Source organism: Mustelus asterias, unplaced genomic scaffold (genome assembly GCF_964213995.1).
Source record: "Mustelus asterias unplaced genomic scaffold, sMusAst1.hap1.1 HAP1_SCAFFOLD_3900, whole genome shotgun sequence".
NCBI classification, from domain to species: Eukaryota; Metazoa; Chordata; class Chondrichthyes; order Carcharhiniformes; family Triakidae; genus Mustelus; species Mustelus asterias.
The window spans coordinates 1-20796 of record NW_027593845.1 but is presented as its reverse complement, the minus strand read 5'-3'; the positions used below and the strand labels follow the sequence as shown (position 1 = coordinate 20796).

Here is a 20796-nt window from a genome sequence, read left to right as displayed (position 1 = left end):
GAGTTTTAAGGGGCGTCTTGACAAATCCATGAATAGGATGGGAATAGAGGGATACGGTCCCCGGAAGGGTCGGGGGTTTTAGTTCAGTCGGGGGCAGCATGGTCGGTGCAGGAGGGGCCGAAGGGCCTGTCCCTGTGCTGGAATCTTCTTTGTTCTTTGGTCTTTGCTGGGAGTCGATACACTTTTCTGAAAACTGCTGCCGTCTTTGCAATCCAGAAGTACAAAACAGCTGGAGATCTGGCAGCAGAGGAGGTTACAGAGATAGGGAGGGGTGTAGGGGGCTGGAGGAGGTTACAGAGATAGGGAGGGGGTGTAGGGGGCTGGAGGAGGTTACAGAGATAGGGAGGAGTGTAGGGGCTGGAGGAGGTTGCAGAGATAGGGAGGGGTGTAGGGGCTGGAGGAGGTTACAGAGATAGGGAGGGGTGCAGGGCTGGAGGAGGTTACAGAGATAGGGAGGGGGTGTAGGGGCTGGAGGGGGTTACAGAGATAGGGAGGGGTGCAGGGCTGGAGGAGGTTACAGAGATAGGGAGGGGGTGTAGGGGCTGGAGGAGGTTACAGAGATAGGGAGGGGTGTAGGGTGCTGGAAGAGGTTACAGAGATAGGGAGGGGTGTAGGGGCTGGAGGAGGTTACAGAGATAGGGAGGGGGTGTAGGGGCTGGAGGAGGTTACAGAGATAGGGAGGGGGTGTAGGGGCTGGAGGAGGTTACAGAGATAGGGAGGGGTGCAGGGCTGGAGGAGGTTACAGAGATAGGGAGGGGGTGTAGGGGCTGGAGGGCGTTACAGAGATAGGGAGGGGTGCAGGGCTGGAGGAGGTTACAGAGATAGGGAGGGGGTGTAGGGGGCTGGAGGTGGTTACAGAGATAGGGAGGGGGTGTAGGGGGCTGGAGGAGGTTACAGAGATAGGGATGGGTGTAGGGGGCTGGAGGAGGTTACAGAGATAGGGAGGGGGTGTAGGGGGCTGGGTGTGGTTACAGAGATAGGGAGGGGGTGTAGGGGCTGGAGGAGGTTACAGAGATAGGGAGGGGGTGTAGGGGGCTGGAGGAGGTTACAGAGATTGGGAGGGGTGTAGGGGGCTGGAGGAGGTTACAGAGATAGGGAGGGGGTGTAGGGGGCTGGAGGAGGTTACAGAGATAGGGAGGGGGTGTAGGGGCTGGAGGAGGTTACAGAGATAGGGAGGGGTTGTAGGGGGTTGGAGGAGGTTACGGAGATAGGGAGGGATGGTTGGAGATGGAGGGGTGACACTGCCCATAAAATGGCAGCACAGGCCAAAGGGTAAAGTTCAGAGGTTAGAAAACGCTCACACAACAGTAGGTTTCAACCTCATTTATTTACAAAGAGCTCAGATAGAAATCACATCTCCATTGAAACCGAACCCAATCTCTCTCGCTGCTCCAGAAGGGAAACATTATCATCAGACAGAAAATAGAAAACAACTTGAACCTGAGGGAACAGAGAAACCAGGGTTAGATACAGAGTAAACCCCCCTCTACACTGTCCCCCATCAAACACTCCCAGGACAGGTACAGCACGGGGTTAGATACAGAGTGAAGCTCCCTCTACACTGTCCCCCATCAAACACTCCCAGGACAGGTACAGCACGGGGTTAGATACAGAGTAAAGCTCCCTCTACACTGTCCCCCATCAAACACTCCCAGGACAGGTACAGCACGGGGTTAGATACAGAGTAAAGCTCCCTCGACACTGTCCCCATCAAACACTCCCAGAACAGGTACAGCACGGGGTTAGATACAGAGTAAAGCTCCCTCTGCACTGTCCCCATCAAACACTCTCAGGACAGGTACAGCACGGGGTTAGATACAGAGTAAAGCTCCCTCTACACTGTCCCCATCAAACACTCTCAGGACAGGTACAGCACGGGGTTAGATACAGAGTAAAGCTCCCTCTACACTGTCCCCCATCAAACACTCCCAGGACAGGTACAGCATGGGGTTAGATACAGAGTAAAGCTCCCTCTGCACTGTCCCCATCAAACACTCTCAGGACAGGTACAGCACGGGGTTAGATACAGAGTAAAGCTCCCTCTACACTGTCCCCATCAAACACTCCCAGGACAGGTACAGCACGGGGTTAGATACAGAGTAAAGCTCCCTCTACACTGTCCCCCATCAAACACCCCCAGGACAGGAACAGCACGGGGTTAGATACAGAGTAAAGCTCCCTCTACACTGTCCCCATCAAACACTCCCAGGACAGGTACAGCACGGGGTTAGATACAGAGTGAAGCTCCCTCTACACTGTCCCCCATCAAACACTCCCAGGACAGGTACAGCACGGGGTTAGATACAGAGTAAAGCTCCCTCTACACTGTCCCCCATCAAACACTCCCAGGACAGGTACAGCACGGGGTTAGATACAGAGTAAAGCTCCCTCGACACTGTCCCCATCAAACACTCCCAGGACAGGTACAGCACGGGGTTAGATACAGAGTAAAGCTCCCTCTACACTGTCCCCATCAAACACTCTCAGGACAGGTACAGCACGGGGTTAGATACAGAGTAAAGCTCCCTCTACACTGTCCCCCATCAAACACTCCCAGGACAGGTACAGCATGGGGTTAGATACAGAGTAAAGCTCCCTCTGCACTGTCCCCATCAAACACTCTCAGGACAGGTACAGCACGGGGTTAGATACAGAGTAAAGCTCCCTCTACACTGTCCCCATCAAACACTCCCAGGACAGGTACAGCACGGGGTTAGATACAGAGTAAAGCTCCCTCTACACTGTCCCCCATCAAACACCCCCAGGACAGGAACAGCACGGGGTTAGATACAGAGTAAAGCTCCCTCTACACTGTCCCCCATCAAACACCCCCAGGACAGGAACAGCACGGGGTTAGATACAGAGTAAAACTCCCTCTACACTGTCCCCATCAAACACTCCCAGGACAGGTACAGCACGGGGTTAGATACAGAGTAAAGCTCCCTCTACACTGTCCCCCATCAAACACTCCCAGGACAGGTACAGCACGGGGTTAGATACAGAGTAAAGCTTCCTCTACACTGTCCCCCATCGAACACTCCCAGGACAGGTACAGCACGGGGTTAGATACAGAGTAAAGCTCCCTCTACACTGACCCCATCAAACACTCCCAGGACAGGTACAGCATGGGGTTAGATACAGAGTAAAGCTCCCTCTACACTGTCCCCATCAAACACTCCCAGGACAGGTACAGCACGGGGTTAGATACAGAGTAAAGCTCCCTCTACACTGTCCCCATCAAACACTCCCAGGACAGGTACAGCACGGGGTTAGATACAGAGTAAAGCTCCCTCTACACTGTCCCCATCAAACACTCCCAGGGCAGGTGCAGCACGGGGTTAGATACAGAGTGAAGCTCCCTCCACACTGTCCCCCATCAAACACTCCCAGGACAGGTACAGCACAGGGTGAGATACAGAGTAAAGCTCCCTCTACACTGTCCCCCATCAAACACTCCCAGGACAGGTACAGCACGGGGTTAGATACAGAGTGAAGCTCCCTCTACACTGTCCCCCATCAAACACTACCAGGACAGGTACAGCACGGGGTTAGATACAGAGTAAAGCTCCCTCTACACTGTCCCCCATGAAACACTCCCAGGACAGGGACAGCACGGGGTTAGACACAGAGTAAAGCTCCCTCTACACTGTCCCCCATCAAACACTCCCAGGACAGGGACAGCACGGGGTTAGACACAGAGTAAAGCTCCCTCTACACTGTCCCCATCAAACACTCCCAGGACAGGTACAGCACGGGGTTAGATACAGAGTAAAGCTCCCTCTACACTGTCCCCATCAAACACTCCCAGGACAGGTACAGCACGGGGTTAGATACAGAGTAAAGCTCCCTCTGCACTGTCCCCATCAAACACTCCCAGGACAGGTACAGCACGGGGTTAGATACAGAGTAAAGCTCCCTTGACACTGTCCCCCATCAAACACTCCCAGGACAGGTACAGCACGGGGTTAGACACAGAGTAAAGCTCCCTCTACACTGTCCCCATCAAACACTCCCAGGACAGGTACAGCACGGGGTTAGATACAGAGTAAAGCTCCCTCTACACTGTCCCCCATCAAACACTCCCAGGACAGGGACAGCACGGGGTTAGATACAGAGTAAAGCTCCCTCTACACTGTCCCCATCAAACACTCCCAGGACAGGTACAGCACGGGGTTAGATACAGAGTAAAGCTCCCTCTACACTGTCCCCATCAAACACTCCCAGGACAGGTACAGCACGGGGTTAGATACAGAGTAAAGCTCCCTCTACACTGTCCCCATCAAACACTCCCAGGACAGGTACAGCACGGGGTTAGATACAGAGTAAAGCTCCCTCTACACTGTCCCCCATCAAACACTCCCAGGACAGGTACAGCACGGGGTTAGATACACAGTAAAGCTCCCTCTACACTGTCCCCATCAAACACTCCCAGGACAGGTACAGCACGGGGTTAGATACAGAGTAAAGCTCCCTCCACACTGTCCCCCATCAAACACTCCCAGGACAGGTACAGCACGGGGTTCGATACAGAGTAAAGCTTCCTCTACACTGTCCCCCATCAAACACTCCCAGGACAGGTACAGCACGGGGTTAGATACAGAGTAAAGCTCCCTCGACACTGTCCCCATCAAACACTCCCAGGACAGGTACAGCACGGGGTTAGATACAGAGTAAAGCTCCCTCTACACTGTCCCCATCAAACACTCCCAGGACAGGTACAGCACGGGGTTAGATACAGAGTAAAGCTCCCTCTACACTGTCCCCCATCAAACACTCCCAGGACAGGTACAGCACGGGGTTAGATACAGAGTAAAGCTCCCTCTACACTGTCCCCCATCAAACACTCCCAGGACAGGTACAGCACGGGGTTAGATACAGAGTAAAGCTCCCTCGACACTGTCCCCATCAAACACTCCCAGGACAGGTACAGCACGGGGTTCGATACAGAGTAAAGCTTCCTCTACACTGTCCCCCATCAAACACTCCCAGGACAGGTACAGCACGGGGTTAGATACAGAGTAAAGCTCCCTCGACACTGTCCCCATCAAACACTCCCAGGACAGGTACAGCACGGGGTTAGATACAGAGTAAAGCTCCCTCTACACTGTCCCCATCAAACACTCCCAGGACAGGTACAGCATGGGGTTAGATACAGAGTAAAGCTCCCTCTACACTGTCCCCCATCAAACACTCCCAGGACAGGTACAGCACGGGGTTAGATACAGAGTAAAGCTCCCTCTACACTGTCCCCCATCAAACACTCCCAGGACAGGTACAGCACGGGGTTAGATACAGAGTAAAGCTCCCTCTACACTGTCCCCCATCAAACACTCCCAGGACAGGTACAGCACGGGGTTAGATACAGAGTAAAGCTCCCTCTACACTGTCCCCCATCAAACACTCCCAGGACAGGTACAGCACGGGGTTAGATACAGAGTAAAGCTCCCTCTACACTGTCCCCCATCAAACACTCCCAGGACAGGTACAGCACGGGGTTAGATACAGAGTAAAGCTCCCTCTACACTGTCCCCCATCAAACACTCCCAGGACAGGTACAGCACGGGGTTAGATACAGAGTAAAGCTCCCTCGACACTGTCCCCATCAAACACTCCCAGGACAGGTACAGCACGGGGTTAGATACAGAGTAAAGCTCCCTCTACACTGTCCCCCATCAAACACTCCCAGGACAGGTACAGCACGGGGTTAGATACAGAGTAAAGCTCCCTCTACACTGTCCCCCATCAAACACTCCCAGGACAGGTACAGCACGGGGTTAGATACAGAGTAAAGCTCCCTCTACACTGTCCCCATCAAACACTCCCAGGACAGGTCCAGCACGGGGTTGGATACAGATTATTTTAACACCTACCTGGGCAACGACCTCGTGGGAGATGTCCATTGGGATTCCCTCATTCCGGACTCGAAGGAGGGATGGCCCAAACACGGTCGCCAAATTGTGTAAACTCATCTTATTCACCTTTTCCTGTTCTGTGACCCTGGGATTGAAATGCGATTCAGTCAGTTCGGGAGAGAGAGAGACACCAGTCAGTGTACAGATATCTCCCCGAGAGAGAGAGAGAGGGGACTGAGAGACACCAGTCAGTGTACAGATATCTCCCTGAGAGAGAGAGAGGGGACTGAGAGACACCAGTCAGTGTACATATATCTCCCTGAGAGAGAGAGAGGGGGCTGAGAGACACCAGTCAGTGTACAGATATCTCCCTGAGAGAGAGAGAGGGGGCTGAGAGACACCAGTCAGTGTACAGATATCTCCCTGAGAGAGAGAGAGAGAGGACTGAGAGACACCAGTCAGTGTACAGATATCTCCCTGAGAGAGAGGGGGGACTGAGAGACACCAGTCAGTGTACAGATATCTCCCTGAGAGAGAGAGAGAGGGGACTGAGAGACACCAGTCAGTGTACAGATATCTCCCTGAGAGAGAGAGAGAGAGGGGACTGAGAGACACCAGTCAGTGTACAGATATCTCCCTGAGAGAGAGAGAGAGAGGACTGAGAGACACCAGTCAGTGTACAGATATCTCCCTGAGAGAGAGAGGGGACTGAGAGACACCAGTCAGTGTACAGATATCTCCCTGAGAGAGAGAGAGAGGGGACTGAGAGACACCAGTCAGTGTACAGATATCTCCCTGAGAGAGAGAGAGAGAGAGAGGGGGCTGAGAGACACCAGTCAGTGTACAGATATCTCCCTGAGAGAGAGAGAGAGAGGACTGAGAGACACCAGTCAGTGTACAGATATCTCCCTGAGAGAGAGAGGGGACTGAGAGACACCAGTCAGTGTACAGATATCTCCCTGAGAGAGAGAGAGAGGGGACTGAGAGACACCAGTCAGTGTACAGATATCTCCCTGAGAGAGAGAGAGAGAGGACTGAGAGACACCAGTCAGTGTACAGATATCTCCCTGAGAGAGAGAGAGGGGACTGAGAGACACCAGTCAGTGTACAGATATCTCCCTGAGAGAGAGAGAGAGAGAGAGGGGACTGGGAGACACCAGTCAGTGTACAGATATCTCCCTGAGAGAGAGAGAGAGGGGACTGAGAGACACCAGTCAGTGGACAGATATCTCCCTGAGAGAGAGAGAGAGGGGACTGAGAGACACCAGTCAGTGTCCAGATATCTCCCTGAGAGAGAGAGAGGGGACTGAGAGACACCAGTCAGTGTCCAGATATCTCCCTGAGAGAGAGAGAGGGGACTGAGAGACACCAGTCAGTGTACAGATATCTCCCTGAGAGAGAGAGAGAGGGGACTGAGAGACACCAGTCAGTGGACAGATATCTCCCTGAGAGAGAGAGAGAGGGGACTGAGAGACACCAGTCAGTGGACAGATATCTCCCTGAGAGAGAGAGGGGACTGAGAGACACCAGTCAGTGTACAGATATCTCCCTGAGAGAGAGAGGGGACTGAGAGACACCAGTCAGTGTACAGATATCTCCCTGAGAGAGAGAGAGGGGACTGAGTGACACCAGTCAGTGTACAGATATCTCCCCGAGAGAGAGAGAGAGGGGACTGAGAGACACCAGTCAGTGGACAGATATCTCCCTGAGAGAGAGAGAGGGGACTGAGAGACACCAGTCAGGGTACAGATATCTCCCTGAGAGAGAGAGAGAGGGGACTGAGAGACACCAGTCAGTGTACAGATATCTCCCTGAGAGAGAGAGGGGACTGAGAGACACCAGTCAGTGTACAGATATCCCCCCGAGAGAGAGAGAGAGAGGACTGAGAGACACCAGTCAGTGTACAGATATCCCCCTGAGAGAGAGAGAGAGGGGACTGAGAGACACCAGTCAGTGTACAGATATCTCCCTGAGAGAGAGAGAGAGGGGACTGAGAGACACCAGTCAGTGTACAGATATCTCCCTGAGAGAGAGAGAGAGGGGACTGAGAGACACCAGTCAGTGTACAGATATCTCCCTGAGAGAGAGAGAGAGGGGACTGAGAGACACCAGTCAGTGTACAGATATCTCCCTGAGAGAGAGAGAGGGGGGACTGAGAGACACCAGTCAGTGTACAGATATCTCCCTGAGAGAGAGAGCGAGGGGACTGAGAGACACCAGTCAGTGTACAGATATCTCCCTGAGAGAGAGAGAGAGGGGACTGAGAGACACCAGTCAGTGTACAGATATCTCCCTGAGAGAGAGAGAGGGGGGACTGAGAGACACCAGTCAGTGTACAGATATCTCCCCGAGAGAGAGAGAGGACTGAGAGACACCAGTCAGTGTACAGATATCTCCCTGAGAGAGAGAGAGAGGGGACTGAGAGACACCAGTCAGTGTACAGATATCTCCCTGAGAGAGAGAGGGGACTGAGAGACACCAGTCAGTGTACAGATATCTCCCCGAGAGAGAGAGAGGACTGAGAGACACCAGTCAGTGTACAGATATCTCCCTGAGAGAGAGAGAGAGGGAACTGAGAGACACCAGTCAGTGTACAGATATCACCCTGAGAGAGAGGGGACTGAGAGACACCAGTCAGTGTACAGATATCCCCCCGAGAGAGAGAGAGAGAGGACTGAGAGACACCAGTCAGTGTACAGACATCTCCCTGAGAGAGAGAGGGGGGACTGAGAGACACCAGTCAGTGTACAGATATCTCCCTGAGAGAGAGAGAGGGGACTGAGAGACACCAGTCAGTGTACAGATATCTCCCTGAGAGAGAGAGAGGGGACTGAGAGACACCAGTCAGTGTACAGATATCTCCCTGAGAGAGAGGGGACTGAGAGACACCAGTCAGTGTACAGATCTCTCCCTGAGAGAGAGAGAGTGGGGACTGAGAGACACCAGTCAGTGTACAGATATCCCCCAGAGAGAGAGAGAGAGGGGACTGAGAGACACCAGTCAGTGTACAGATATCTCCCTGAGAGAGAGAGGGGACTGAGGGACACCAGTCAGTGTACAGATATCTCCCTGAGAGAGAGAGAGGGGACTGAGAGACACCAGTCAGTGTACAGATATCTCCCTGAGAGAGAGAGAGGGGGGACTGAGAGACACCAGTCAGTGTACAGATATCTCCCCGAGAGAGAGAGAGGACTGAGAGACACCAGTCAGTGTACAGATATCTCCCTGAGAGAGAGAGAGAGGGGACTGAGAGACACCAGTCAGTGTACAGATATCTCCCTGAGAGAGAGAGGGGACTGAGAGACACCAGTCAGTGTACAGATATCTCCCTGAGAGAGAGAGGGGACTGAGAGACACCAGTCAGTGTACAGATATCACCCTGAGAGAGAGAGAGGGGACTGAGAGACACCAGTCAGTGTACAGATATCTCCCCGAGAGAGAGAGAGGACTGAGAGACACCAGTCAGTGTACAGATATCTCCCTGAGAGAGAGAGAGAGGGAACTGAGAGACACCAGTCAGTGTACAGATATCACCCTGAGAGAGAGGGGACTGAGAGACACCAGTCAGTGTACAGATATCCCCCCGAGAGAGAGAGAGAGAGGACTGAGAGACACCAGTCAGTGTACAGACATCTCCCTGAGAGAGAGAGGGGGGACTGAGAGACACCAGTCAGTGTACAGACATCTCCCTGAGAGAGAGAGGGGGGACTGAGAGACACCAGTCAGTGTACAGATATCTCCCTGAGAGAGAGAGGGGACTGAGAGACACCAGTCAGTGTACAGATATCACCCTGAGAGAGAGAGAGGGGACTGAGAGACACCAGTCAGTGTACAGATATCTCCCCGAGAGAGAGAGAGGACTGAGAGACACCAGTCAGTGTACAGATATCTCCCTGAGAGAGAGAGAGAGGGAACTGAGAGACACCAGTCAGTGTACAGATATCACCCTGAGAGAGAGGGGACTGAGAGACACCAGTCAGTGTACAGATATCCCCCCGAGAGAGAGAGAGAGAGGACTGAGAGACACCAGTCAGTGTACAGACATCTCCCTGAGAGAGAGAGGGGGGACTGAGAGACACCAGTCAGTGTACAGATATCTCCCTGAGAGAGAGAGAGGGGACTGAGAGACACCAGTCAGTGTACAGATATCTCCCTGAGAGAGAGAGAGGGGACTGAGAGACACCAGTCAGTGTACAGATATCTCCCTGAGAGAGAGGGGACTGAGAGACACCAGTCAGTGTACAGATCTCTCCCTGAGAGAGAGAGAGTGGGGACTGAGAGACACCAGTCAGTGTACAGATATCCCCCAGAGAGAGAGAGAGAGGGGACTGAGAGACACCAGTCAGTGTACAGATATCTCCCTGAGAGAGAGGGGACTGAGAGACACCAGTCAGTGTACAGATCTCTCCCTGAGAGAGAGAGAGTGGGGACTGAGAGACACCAGTCAGTGTACAGATATCCCCCAGAGAGAGAGAGAGAGGGGACTGAGAGACACCAGTCAGTGTACAGATATCTCCCTGAGAGAGAGAGGGGACTGAGGGACACCAGTCAGTGTACAGATATCTCCCTGAGAGAGAGAGAGGGGACTGAGAGACACCAGTCAGTGTACAGATATCTCCCTGAGAGAGAGAGAGAGGGGGGACTGAGAGACACCAGTCAGTGTACAGATATCTCCCTGAGAGAGAGAGGGGACAGAGAGACACCAGTCAGTGTACAGATATCTCCCTGAGAGAGAGAGAGGGGACAGAGAGACACCAGTCAGTGTACAGATATCTCCCTGAGAGAGAGAGAGAGGACTGAGAGACACCAGTCAGTGTACAGATATCTCCCTGAGAGAGAGAGAGGGGACTGATAGACACCAGTCAGTGTACAGATATCTCCCTGAGAGAGAGAGAGAGGACTGAGAGACACCAGTCAGTGTACAGATATCCCCCAGAGAGAGAGAGAGAGGGGACTGAGAGACACCAGTCAGTGTACAGATATCTCCCTGAGAGAGAGAGGGGACTGAGGGACACCAGTCAGTGTACAGATATCTCCCTGAGAGAGAGAGAGGGGACTGAGAGACACCAGTCAGTGTACAGATATCTCCCTGAGAGAGAGAGAGAGGGGGGACTGAGAGACACCAGTCAGTGTACAGATATCTCCCTGAGAGAGAGAGGGGACAGAGAGACACCAGTCAGTGTACAGATATCTCCCTGAGAGAGAGAGAGAGGGGACTGAGAGACACCAGTCAGTGTACAGATATCTCCATGAGAGAGTTTGATTGGAGTGTTAGCGTTACCTTCTCAGGTGCCTCATGAGGAAGAGGAAGGTGCTCAGGTTTGGTTCCGGCAGTTGGTTCAGGATCATTGCCATTTGTTTGTCCTTGGTCGTGGGATCTTCCTCTGCTACAGATGGAGTGAAACTCTGAGAGCGGGTCGGAATTTCTCACCTGCCCTCTCCCCTCCCCTTGCCCCAGCCCCCTTCGCACCTTCTCTCCAACCTCCCTCCCCTGCGTACAACAGTGAGGCAGACCCCCCGTAGCTATTCGACTGCAGTAGGCATCGCGTTGTTTTTTTTAAAAATCCGCCTTTGGATTCGAGTTACCTCCCCTATCCCCACAAAGCCTGTCCCGCCACCCACAAGGACACAAGTCAGGAGTGTGATGGGACACTCTCCACTCGCCTGGATGAGCGCGGCTCCCGACAACACTGGAAAAGCTCCACACCATCCAGGACAAAGCAGCCCCCTCCCCTCCCCCTCCCCCCGCTCGATCGACACGCTAACCACAAACACTCACTCCCTCCACCACCCACGCACAGCGACAGCCATGTGAACCGTCTACAAGATGCCCCGCAGCGACTCGCCAAGGCTCCTTCCACAGCACCTTCCAAACCCACCCTCTGCACCCACCTAGAGGGACAAAGACGGGGGCAGCATGGGGAACACCCACCGTCTGCAAGCTCCCCCCTCCGAGCCTCCCCCCCACACACCATCCCGACTTGGAAATATTTCAGCCGGCCCGTCATTTCAGGCTGGGGTCAAAATCCTGGAACTCCCTCCCTAACAGCGCCGTGGGTGTACCTACACCACGCTCACACGGGGGACTGCAGTGGGTTCAAGATGGCGGCCATCCCACCCTCTTCCCGAGGGGGCAATGAGGGATGGGGCAATAAACGATGTCACAGACAGACATGCCACAGTTTTTTACAGATGCCCCATAGAAAGCATCCTTTCTGGGTGTATCACAGCTCGGTCTGGGGCTCCTGCTCTGCCCAAGACCGCAAGGAACTACAAAGGGTCGTGAATGTAGCCCAGTCCCATCACGCAAACCCCAGCCTCCCATCCATATTGGTATAGGGTAATGATTGGAGTTATTATTGTCACGTGTATCGGGATACAGTGAAAAGTATTGTTTCTTGCGCGCTGTACAGACAAAGCATACCGTTCATAGGGAAGGAAAGGAGAGGGTGCAGAATGTAGTGTCACAGTCACAGCTCGGGGTGTAGAGAAAGATCAACTTAATATAAGGTGGGTCCATTCAAAAGTCTGACGGCAGCAGGGAAGAAGCTGTTCTTGAGTCGGTCGGTACGTGACCTCAGACTTTTGTATCTTTTTCCCGACGGAAGAAGGTGGAAGAGAGAATGTCCGGGGTGTGTGAGGGGGGGGTCCTTGATTATGCCGGCTGCTTTTCCCCGAGGCAGCGGGAAGTGTAGACGGAGTCAATGGATGGGAGGTTGGTTTGCGTGATGGGATTGGGCTACATTCACGACCCTTTGTGGTTCATTGCGGTCTTGGGCAGAGCAGGAGCCCCAGACCGAGCTGGGATACACCCGGAAAGGATGCTTTCTATGGGGCATCTGTCTGTGACATCATAAGGGGGAAACCTTTTAGGGACTGAGGTGGGAGAAATGTCTTCACCCAGAGGGTGGGGAATGTGTGGAATTCACTCCCACAGGAAGTAGTTGAGGACAAAACGTTGTGATTTCAAGGAGGAATTAGATATAGGGGCGGGAATCGGTAGCGACACTACGGCACAGTGGGTTAGCGCTGCTGCCTCACAGCGCCAGGGACCCGGGTTCGATTCCCGGCTCGGGTCACTGTCTGTGTGGAGTCTGCACATTCTGCCCGTGTCTGCGTGGGTTTCCTCCGGGTGCTCCGGGGTTTCCTCCCACGGTCCAAAAGACGCGCAGGTTAGGTGGATTGGCCATGCTAAATTGTCCCTTAGTGTCCAAAGATGTGTAGGTTAGGGGGATTGGCCATGTTAAATTGCCCCTGAGTGTCCAAAGATGTGTAGGTTAGGTGGATTGGCCATGCTAAATTGTCCCTTAGTGTCCAAAGATGTGTAGGTTAGGTGGATTGGCCATGCTAAATTGTCCCTTAGTGTCCAAAGATGTGTAGGTTGGGTGGATTGGCCATGCTAAATTGCCCCTTAGTGTCCAAAGATGTGGAGGTTAGGTGGATTGGCCATGCTAAATTGTCCCTTAGTGTCCAAAGATGTGCAGGTTGGGTGGATTGGCCATGCTAAATTGTCCCTTAGTGTCCAAAGATGTGCAGGTTAGGTGGATTGGCCGTGCTAAATTGTCCCTTAGTGTCCAAAGATGTGCAGGTTAGGTGGATTGGCCATGCTAAATTGTCCCTAAGTGTCCAAACATGTGTAGGTTAGGTGGATTGGCCGTGCTAAATTGTCCCTTAGTGTCCAAAGATGTGCAGGTTAGGTGGATTGGCCATGCTAAATTGTCCCTTAGTGTCCAAAGATGTGCAGGTTGGGTGGATTGGCCGTGCTAAATTGTCCCTTAGTGTCCAAAGATGTGCAGGTTGGGTGGATTGGCCATGCTAAATTGTCCCTTAGTGTCCAAAGATGTGTAGGTTAGGTGGATTGGCCATGCTAAATTGCCCCTTAGTGTCCAAAGATGTGCAGGTTAGGTGGATTGGCCATGCTAAATTGTCCCTTAGTGTCCAAAGATGTGCAGGTTAGGTGGATTGGCCGTGCTAAATTGCCCCTCAGTGTCAGGGGGGCGAGCTAGGGCGATAGTCTTGTGGTATTATTGTTAGACTATTAATCCAGAAACCCCGGGTTCGAATCCCACCACGGCAGATGGTGGAATTTGAATTCAATAAAAAAGATCTCGAATGACGAATCTTCTGATGACCCGTTGGCGATTGTCGGGAAAACCCTTGAGGGAAGGAAATCTGCCGTCCTTACCCTGGTCTGGCCTACGTTTGATTCCAGATGATTCCACATCTGACAGGTGCTGTGGCTGAGTGTCCATCGCTCTCCCAGAGCGACGAAGGAAGGGCAATAAATGTTGGCCCAACCAGCAACGCCCATGTCCCACCAATGAATTAAAAAAATGCATGGGGTTATGGGGATAGGGTGGGATTGTTGTCGGTGAAGACTCGTTGGGTCGAATAGGCCTGTAGGGATTCGATGATCCTACAGCTCTTGGGGCTAAAGGGATCAAGGGATAGAAGACCATAAGACATAGGAACAGAATGAGGCCACTCGGCCCATCGAGTCTGCTCCCCCATTCAATCATGGCTGATATTTTTCTCATCCCCATTCTCCTGCCTTTTCCCCATAACCCCCGATCCCCTTATTGATCAAGAACCTATCTCTGTCTTAAAGACACTCAATGACCCGACCTCCTCTGTGGCAAAGAGTTCCACACATTCACCACTGAAGAAATTCCTCCTCATCTCTGTTTTAAAGGATCGTCCCTTCAGCCTGAGGTTGCGTTCCCTCTGGTTCTAGTTTTTCCTACAAGTGGAAACATCCTCTCCGCGTCCGCTCTATCCAGGCCTCACAGTATCCTGTAAGTTTCAATCAGATCCTTCGCCCCTCGTCCTTCGAAACTCCCAACCAGTACAGACCCAGAGTCCTCAACCGTTCCTCATCCGACAAGCTCTTCATTCCAGGGATCTTGTGAACCTCCTCCGGACCCTCTCCGAGGCCGGCACATCCTTCCTTAGATACGGGGCCCAAAACCGCTCACAATACTCCAAATGGGGTCTGACCAGAACCTTATACAGCCTCAGAAGTACATCCCTGCTCTTGTATTCTAGCCCTCTCAACATGAATGCTAACATTGCGTTTGCCTTCCTAACTGCCGACTGAACCTTCAGAGAATAGAACATAGAACAGTACAGCACAGAACAGGCCCTTCGGCCCACGATGTTGTGCCGAGCTTTATCTGAAACCAAGATCAAGCTATCCCACTTCCTATCATCCTGGTGTGCTCCATGTGCCTATCCAATAACCGCTTAAATGTTCCTAAAGTGTCTGACTCCACTATCTCTGCAGGCAGTCCATTCCACACCCCAACCACTCTCTGCGTAAAGAACCTACCTCTGATATCCTTCCTGTATCTCCCACCACGAACCCTATAGTTATGCCCCCTTGTAATAGCTCCATCCACCCGAGGAAATAGTCTTTGAACGTTCACTCTATCTATCCCCTTCATCATTTTATAAACCTCTATTAAGTCTCCCCTCAGCCTCCTCCGCTCCAGAGAGAACAGCCCCAGCTCCCTCAACCTTTCCTCATAAGACCTACCCTCCAAACCAGGCAGCATCCTGGTAAATCTCCTCTGCACTCTTTCCAGCGCTTCCACATCCTTCTTATAGTGAGGTGACCAGAACTGCACACAATATTCCAAATGTGGTCTCACCAAGGTCCTGTACAGTTGCAGCATAACCCCACGGCTCTTAAACTCTAACCCCCTGTTAATAAAAGCTAACACACTATAGGCCTTCTTCACAGCTCTATCCACTTGAGTGGCAACCTTTAGAGATCTGTGGATATGGACCCCAAGATCTCTCTGTTCCTCCACAGTCTTCAGAACCCTACCTTTGACCCTGTAATCCACATTTAAATTTGCCCTACCAAAATGAATCACCTCACATTTATCGGGGTTAAACTCCATTTGCCATTTTTCAGCCCAGCTTTGCATCCTATCTATGTCTCTTTGCAGCCTACAACAGCCCTCCACCTCATCCACTACTCCACCAATCTTGGTGTCATCAGCAAATTTACTGATCCACCCTTCAGCCCCCTCCTCTAAGTCATTAATAAAAATCACAAAGAGCAGAGGACCAAGCACTGATCCCTGCGGCACTCCGCTAGCAACCTGCCTCCAGTCCGAAAATAAATTGAAATGAAATGAATTCAGGAAAAGCTTGCGTGGGAATGTTGGAAAAGTTCCTTACCTGCCGCAGTGACAAAGGAGGGGATTAATTCATCTGTCAGGAGCGGTTCTGGGAGCTCTCGAAAGTATAATTTCAAAGTTCCAGCTACAACGTTGATATCAAGATCCTTCAGGCGGACCAAAGCATCCTTGGTATCTGTATCGATAGCACAGGAATAATTGGAAGTTTCAGAATGGTCTGTCAGTCCCTGGTCAACCCTCCGACCATCACATCACTTCCTCTGACCTTCAGAGGTCACAGTGTCAACCACAATCGAACAAGTCAACTCTCTAAATCCCAGCGAGACACCCACCCTCTGGGTTCATTGCTGAGGGAGCGCTGCACTGCGGGAGGGTCAGTGCTGAGGGAGCGCCGCACTGTGGGAGGGTCAGTGCTGAGGGAGCGCCGCACTGTGGGAGGGTCAGTGCTGAGGGAGCACCGCACTGTGGGAGGGTCAGTGCTGAGGGAGCGCCGCACTGTGGGAGGGTCAGTGCTGAGGGAGCGCCGCACTATGGGAGGGTCAGTGCTGAGGGAGCGCCGCACTGTGGGAGGGTGAGTGCTGAGGGAGCGCCGCACTGTGGGAGGGTCGGTGCTGAGGGAGCGCCGCACTGTGGGAGGGTCGGTGCTGAGGGAGCGCCGCACTGTGGGAGGGTCGGTGCTGAGGGAGCGCCGCACTGTGGGAGGGTCAGTGCTGAGGGAGCGCCGCACTGTGGGAGGGTCAGTGCTGAGGGAGCGCCGCACTGTGGGAGGGTCAGTGCTGAGGGAGCGCCGCACTGTGGGAGGGTCAGTGCTGAAGGAGTGCCGCACTGTGGGAGGGTCAGTGCTGAGGGAGCGCCGCACTGTGGGAGGGTCAGTGCTGAGGGAGCGCCGCACTGTGGGAGGGTCAGTGCTGAGGGAGTGCCGCACTGTGGGAGGGTCAGTGCTGAGGGAGCGTCGCACTGTGGGAGGGTCAGTGCTGAGGGAGCGCCGCACTGTGGGAGGGTCAGTGCTGAGGGAGCGCCGCACTGTGGGAGGGTCAGTGCTGAGGGAGCGCCGCACTGTGGGAGGGTCAGTGCTGAGGGAGCGCCGCACTGTGGGAGGGTCAGTGCTGAGGGAGCGCCGCACTGTGGGAGGGTCAGTGCTGAGGGAGCGCCGCACTGTGGGAGGGTCAGTGCTGAGGGAGCGCCGCACTGTGGGAGGGTCAGTGCTGAGGGAGCGCCGCACTGTGGGAGGGTCAGTGCTGAGGGAGCGCCGCACTGTGGGAGGGTCAGTGCTGAGGGAGCGCCGCACTGTGGGAGGGTCAGTGCTGAGGGAGCGCCGCACTGTGGGAGGGTCAGTGCTGAGGGAGCGCCGCACTGTGGGAGGGTCAGTGCTGAGGGAGCGCCGCACTGTGGGAGGGTCGGTGCTGAGGGAGCGCCGCACTGTGGGAGGGTCGGTGCTGAGGGAGCGCCGCACTGTGGGAGGGTCGGTGCTGAGGGAGCGCCGCACTGTGGGAGGGTCAGTGCAGAGGGAGCGCCGCACTGTGGGAGGGTCAGTGCTGAGGGAGCGCCGCACTGTGGGAGGGTCGGTGCTGTGGGAGCGCCGCACTGTGGGAGGGTCGGTGCTGAGGGAGCGCCGCACTGTGGGAGGGTCGGTGCTGAGGGAGCGCCGCACTGTGGGAGGGTCAGTGCTGAGGGAGCGCCGCACTGTGGGAGGGTCAGTGCTGAGGGAGCGCCGCACTGTGGGAGGGTCAGTGCTGAGGGAGCGCCGCACTGTGGGAGGGTCAGTGCTGAGGGAGCGCCGCACCGACAGACCTGTGGCTTCTATCAGGCCGACTACAGGCAGTGCTCTCATCCTTGTGGGATCTTGCTGTGCACCAAGTGACGCCAATATTCCCTGCCGGATAACTTTGAGAACAATCTCACTAAACGGACGTCCAGTGGCCCGTCTCTCCCTGGAACGGAAGAGTTTCCTCATCCAATCCTGTGGCTAATCGCACGTGCCCCACCCTCGCTGCGGACGCCTCAGCCATTCGACTGCAGAAGGCATCGCCGGCAAGCCCAAAATCGGCCGCGACGGTATGTGAAATGGTGGGGGGGGGCGTCACAGACAACCCGCGCGGACAATTCCTTCCAATTGTTACAAAGCTGCGGTGCATCCACTCCGTCCCCGCTCCGAGAACGAACCCCGAAACACCCCAAAGAGGAATATCTCGCCTGATAATCTGTAACAAGTGTGTGTGAGGAGGTGTGACCTGCTCTTCAGCGACCTCTACTTGTTAAATAAAAAATAACTCCCTGACACTCTCTCTGCAATCAACACCGAACAATTTATTTGTCTAACTAAGAGTGAGCAAATTAACGAATCTATTTACAAACCCAATAAATTCCTTCTGACTATGAACCCTTTCCAAATAAAACAAGATTCTAATGGAATGCTGTTCCGATACATACAGGTCGCCCTCATTATGTGTAGTGGTCCATTTTGGGAGGTCAAATGGGATGAAGGAGTATAATATAAAGGGAAAGACTCTTAGTAAGGTAGAGGATCAGAAGGACCTTGGGGTCCGGGTCCATAGGACTCTAAAATCGGCCCCGCAGGTGGAGGAGGTGGTTAAGAAGGCGTATGGTGTGCTGGCCTTTATCAATCGAGGGATTGAGTTTAGGAGTCCGGGGATAATGATGCAGCTATATAAGACCCTCGTCAGACCCCACTTGGAGTACTGTGCTCAGTTCTGGTCGCCTCATTACAGGAAGGATGTGGAAAAGACTGAAAGGGTGCGGAGGAGATTTACAAGGATGTTGCCTGGATTGAGTGGCATGCCTTATGAGGATAGGCTGAGGGAGCTCGGTCTTTTCTCCTTTGGAGAGACGTAGGATGAGAGGAGACCTAATAGAAGTGTATAAGATGTTGAGAGGCGTCGATCGGGTGGACTCTCAGAGGCTTTTTCCCAGGGTGGAAATGGCTGCTACGAGAGGTCACAGGTTTAAGGTGCTGGGGGGTAGGTACAGGGGAAATGTTCGGGGGAAGTTTTTCACACAGAGGGTGGTGGGCGAGTGGAATCGGCAGCCGTCAGTGGTGGTGGAGGCAAACTCAATAGGGTCTTTTAAGAGACTCCTGGATGAGTACATGGGACTTAATAGGATTGAGGGTTATAGGTAAGCCTATATATAAGCCTAGGTAGGTAGGGACATGACCAGCGCAACTTGTGGGCCAAAGGGCCTGTTTGTGCTGTAGTTTTTCTATGTTCTATTAACAAAGAAAATAGAATTGAGTCTCGCTCTGAATTACAACCAGGTTTTGTGCCCTCTGGGATATTCTGGGTTTCTCCGTTGAATCTTCTGTCGGAACGTGTCTCTTCTTTGGTATCTTTGCGATCCAGATGGTTCTCCCCGTGTTGATGAAGCTAATGAGAGCCAGCGATTCTCTCCCTCTGTCTCCCTCCCTCTCTCTCTCTCTAGATGAAGCTATGAAAGTCTTCTATTCCCTCTCTCTGGAGAGAGAGAGAGGGAGGGAGAGAGAGAGAGAGGGAATCGCTGGCTCTCATAGCTTCATCTAGAGAGAGAGAGGTGAGAGCTGTTAGCTCTGGAAGGTGGTAGTTGCCCTCTCTTTTTGTCCCACTGCCCCCCCCCCCCTCCCCCCCCGTTCTTCTCCACCCCTGGTGACATGTTAATATTTCCCCCAATAGAATAGGTTGTCAACACCGTCAGGTTTAAATTTAATAGGTTCTTGGTATCTAAGTGCCTGATTGCAATTCTCTTTGTGAGGAGTCTGCACGATTTCCCCGTGTCTGCGTGAGTTCTCTCTCTGTCTCCCTATCTCTGTCTGTCTCTCTCTCTCTGTCTGTCTCTCTCTCTTTGTCTCTCTCTGTCTCTGTCTCTCTCTCTCTCTCTGCCTCTCTCTGTCTCTCTCTCTGCCTCTCTCTCTCTGTCTCCCTATCTCTGTCTCTCTCTCTGTCTCCCTATCTCTGTCTCTCTCTCTGTCTCCCTATCTCTGTCTCTCTCTCTGTCTCCCTATCTCTGTCTCTCTCTCTGTCTCTCTATCTCTGTCTTTCTCTGTCTCCCTACCTCTGTATTTCTCTCTGTGTCTCTCTCTCTCTCTCTCTCTGTCTCTCTCTCTCTGTCTCTCGCTCTCTCTCTCTCGCTCTCTCTGTCTCGCTCTCTCTGTCTCTCTCTCTCTGTCTCTCTCTGTCTCTCTCTCTCTCCAGCTCTCTGTCTCTCTCTCTCTAGCTCTCTCTGTCTCTCTCTCTGTCTCTCTCTCTGTCTCTCGCTCTGTCTCTCGCTCTGTCTCTAGCTCTCTCTCTCTCTGTCTCTCTCTCTGTCTCTCTCTCTCTAGCTCTCTCTCTCTAGCTCTCTCTCTCTAGCTCTCTCTCTCTGTCTCTCTCTCTCTCGCTCTCTCTCTCTGTCTCTCTCTCTGTCTCTCCCTCTGTCTCTCTCTCTGTCTCTCTCTCTGTCTCTCGCTCTGTCTCTCTGTCTCTCTCTAGCTCTCTCTCTCTCTGTCTCTCTCTCTGTCTCTCTCTCTCTAGCTCTCTCTGTCTCTCTCTCAGTCTCTCTCTCTGTCTCTCGCTCTGTCTCTCGCTCTGTCTCTAGCTCTCTCTCTCTCTGTCTCTCTCTCTGTCTCTCTCTCTCTAGCTCTCTCTCTCTAGCTCTCTCTCTCTGTCTCTCTCTCTCTCGCTCTCTCTCTCTGTCTCTCTCTCTGTCTCTCCCTCTGTCTCTCTCTCTGTCTCTCTCTCTGTCTCTCGCTCTGTCTCTCGCTCTGTCTCTCTGTCTCTCTCTAGCTCTCTCTCTCTCTGTCTCTCTCTCTGTCTCTCTCTCTCTAG

The 20796-nt window shown here is 53.2% G+C and overlaps 1 protein-coding gene across 1 annotated transcript; it reads right to left on the bottom strand.

The window, feature by feature from the left end:
- Positions 1-1319: 1319 nt before the first annotated feature.
- On the bottom strand, positions 1320-16227 carry LOC144490839 (active breakpoint cluster region-related protein-like; the record flags this gene model as incomplete). The annotated part of the gene is made up of 4 exons (XM_078208535.1): positions 1320-1440; positions 5871-5997; positions 11134-11239; positions 16041-16227. Coding segments are annotated over 4 exons (510 nt in total), but the record flags the coding sequence as incomplete, so codon positions are not given.
- Positions 16228-20796: the final 4569 nt, after the last annotated feature.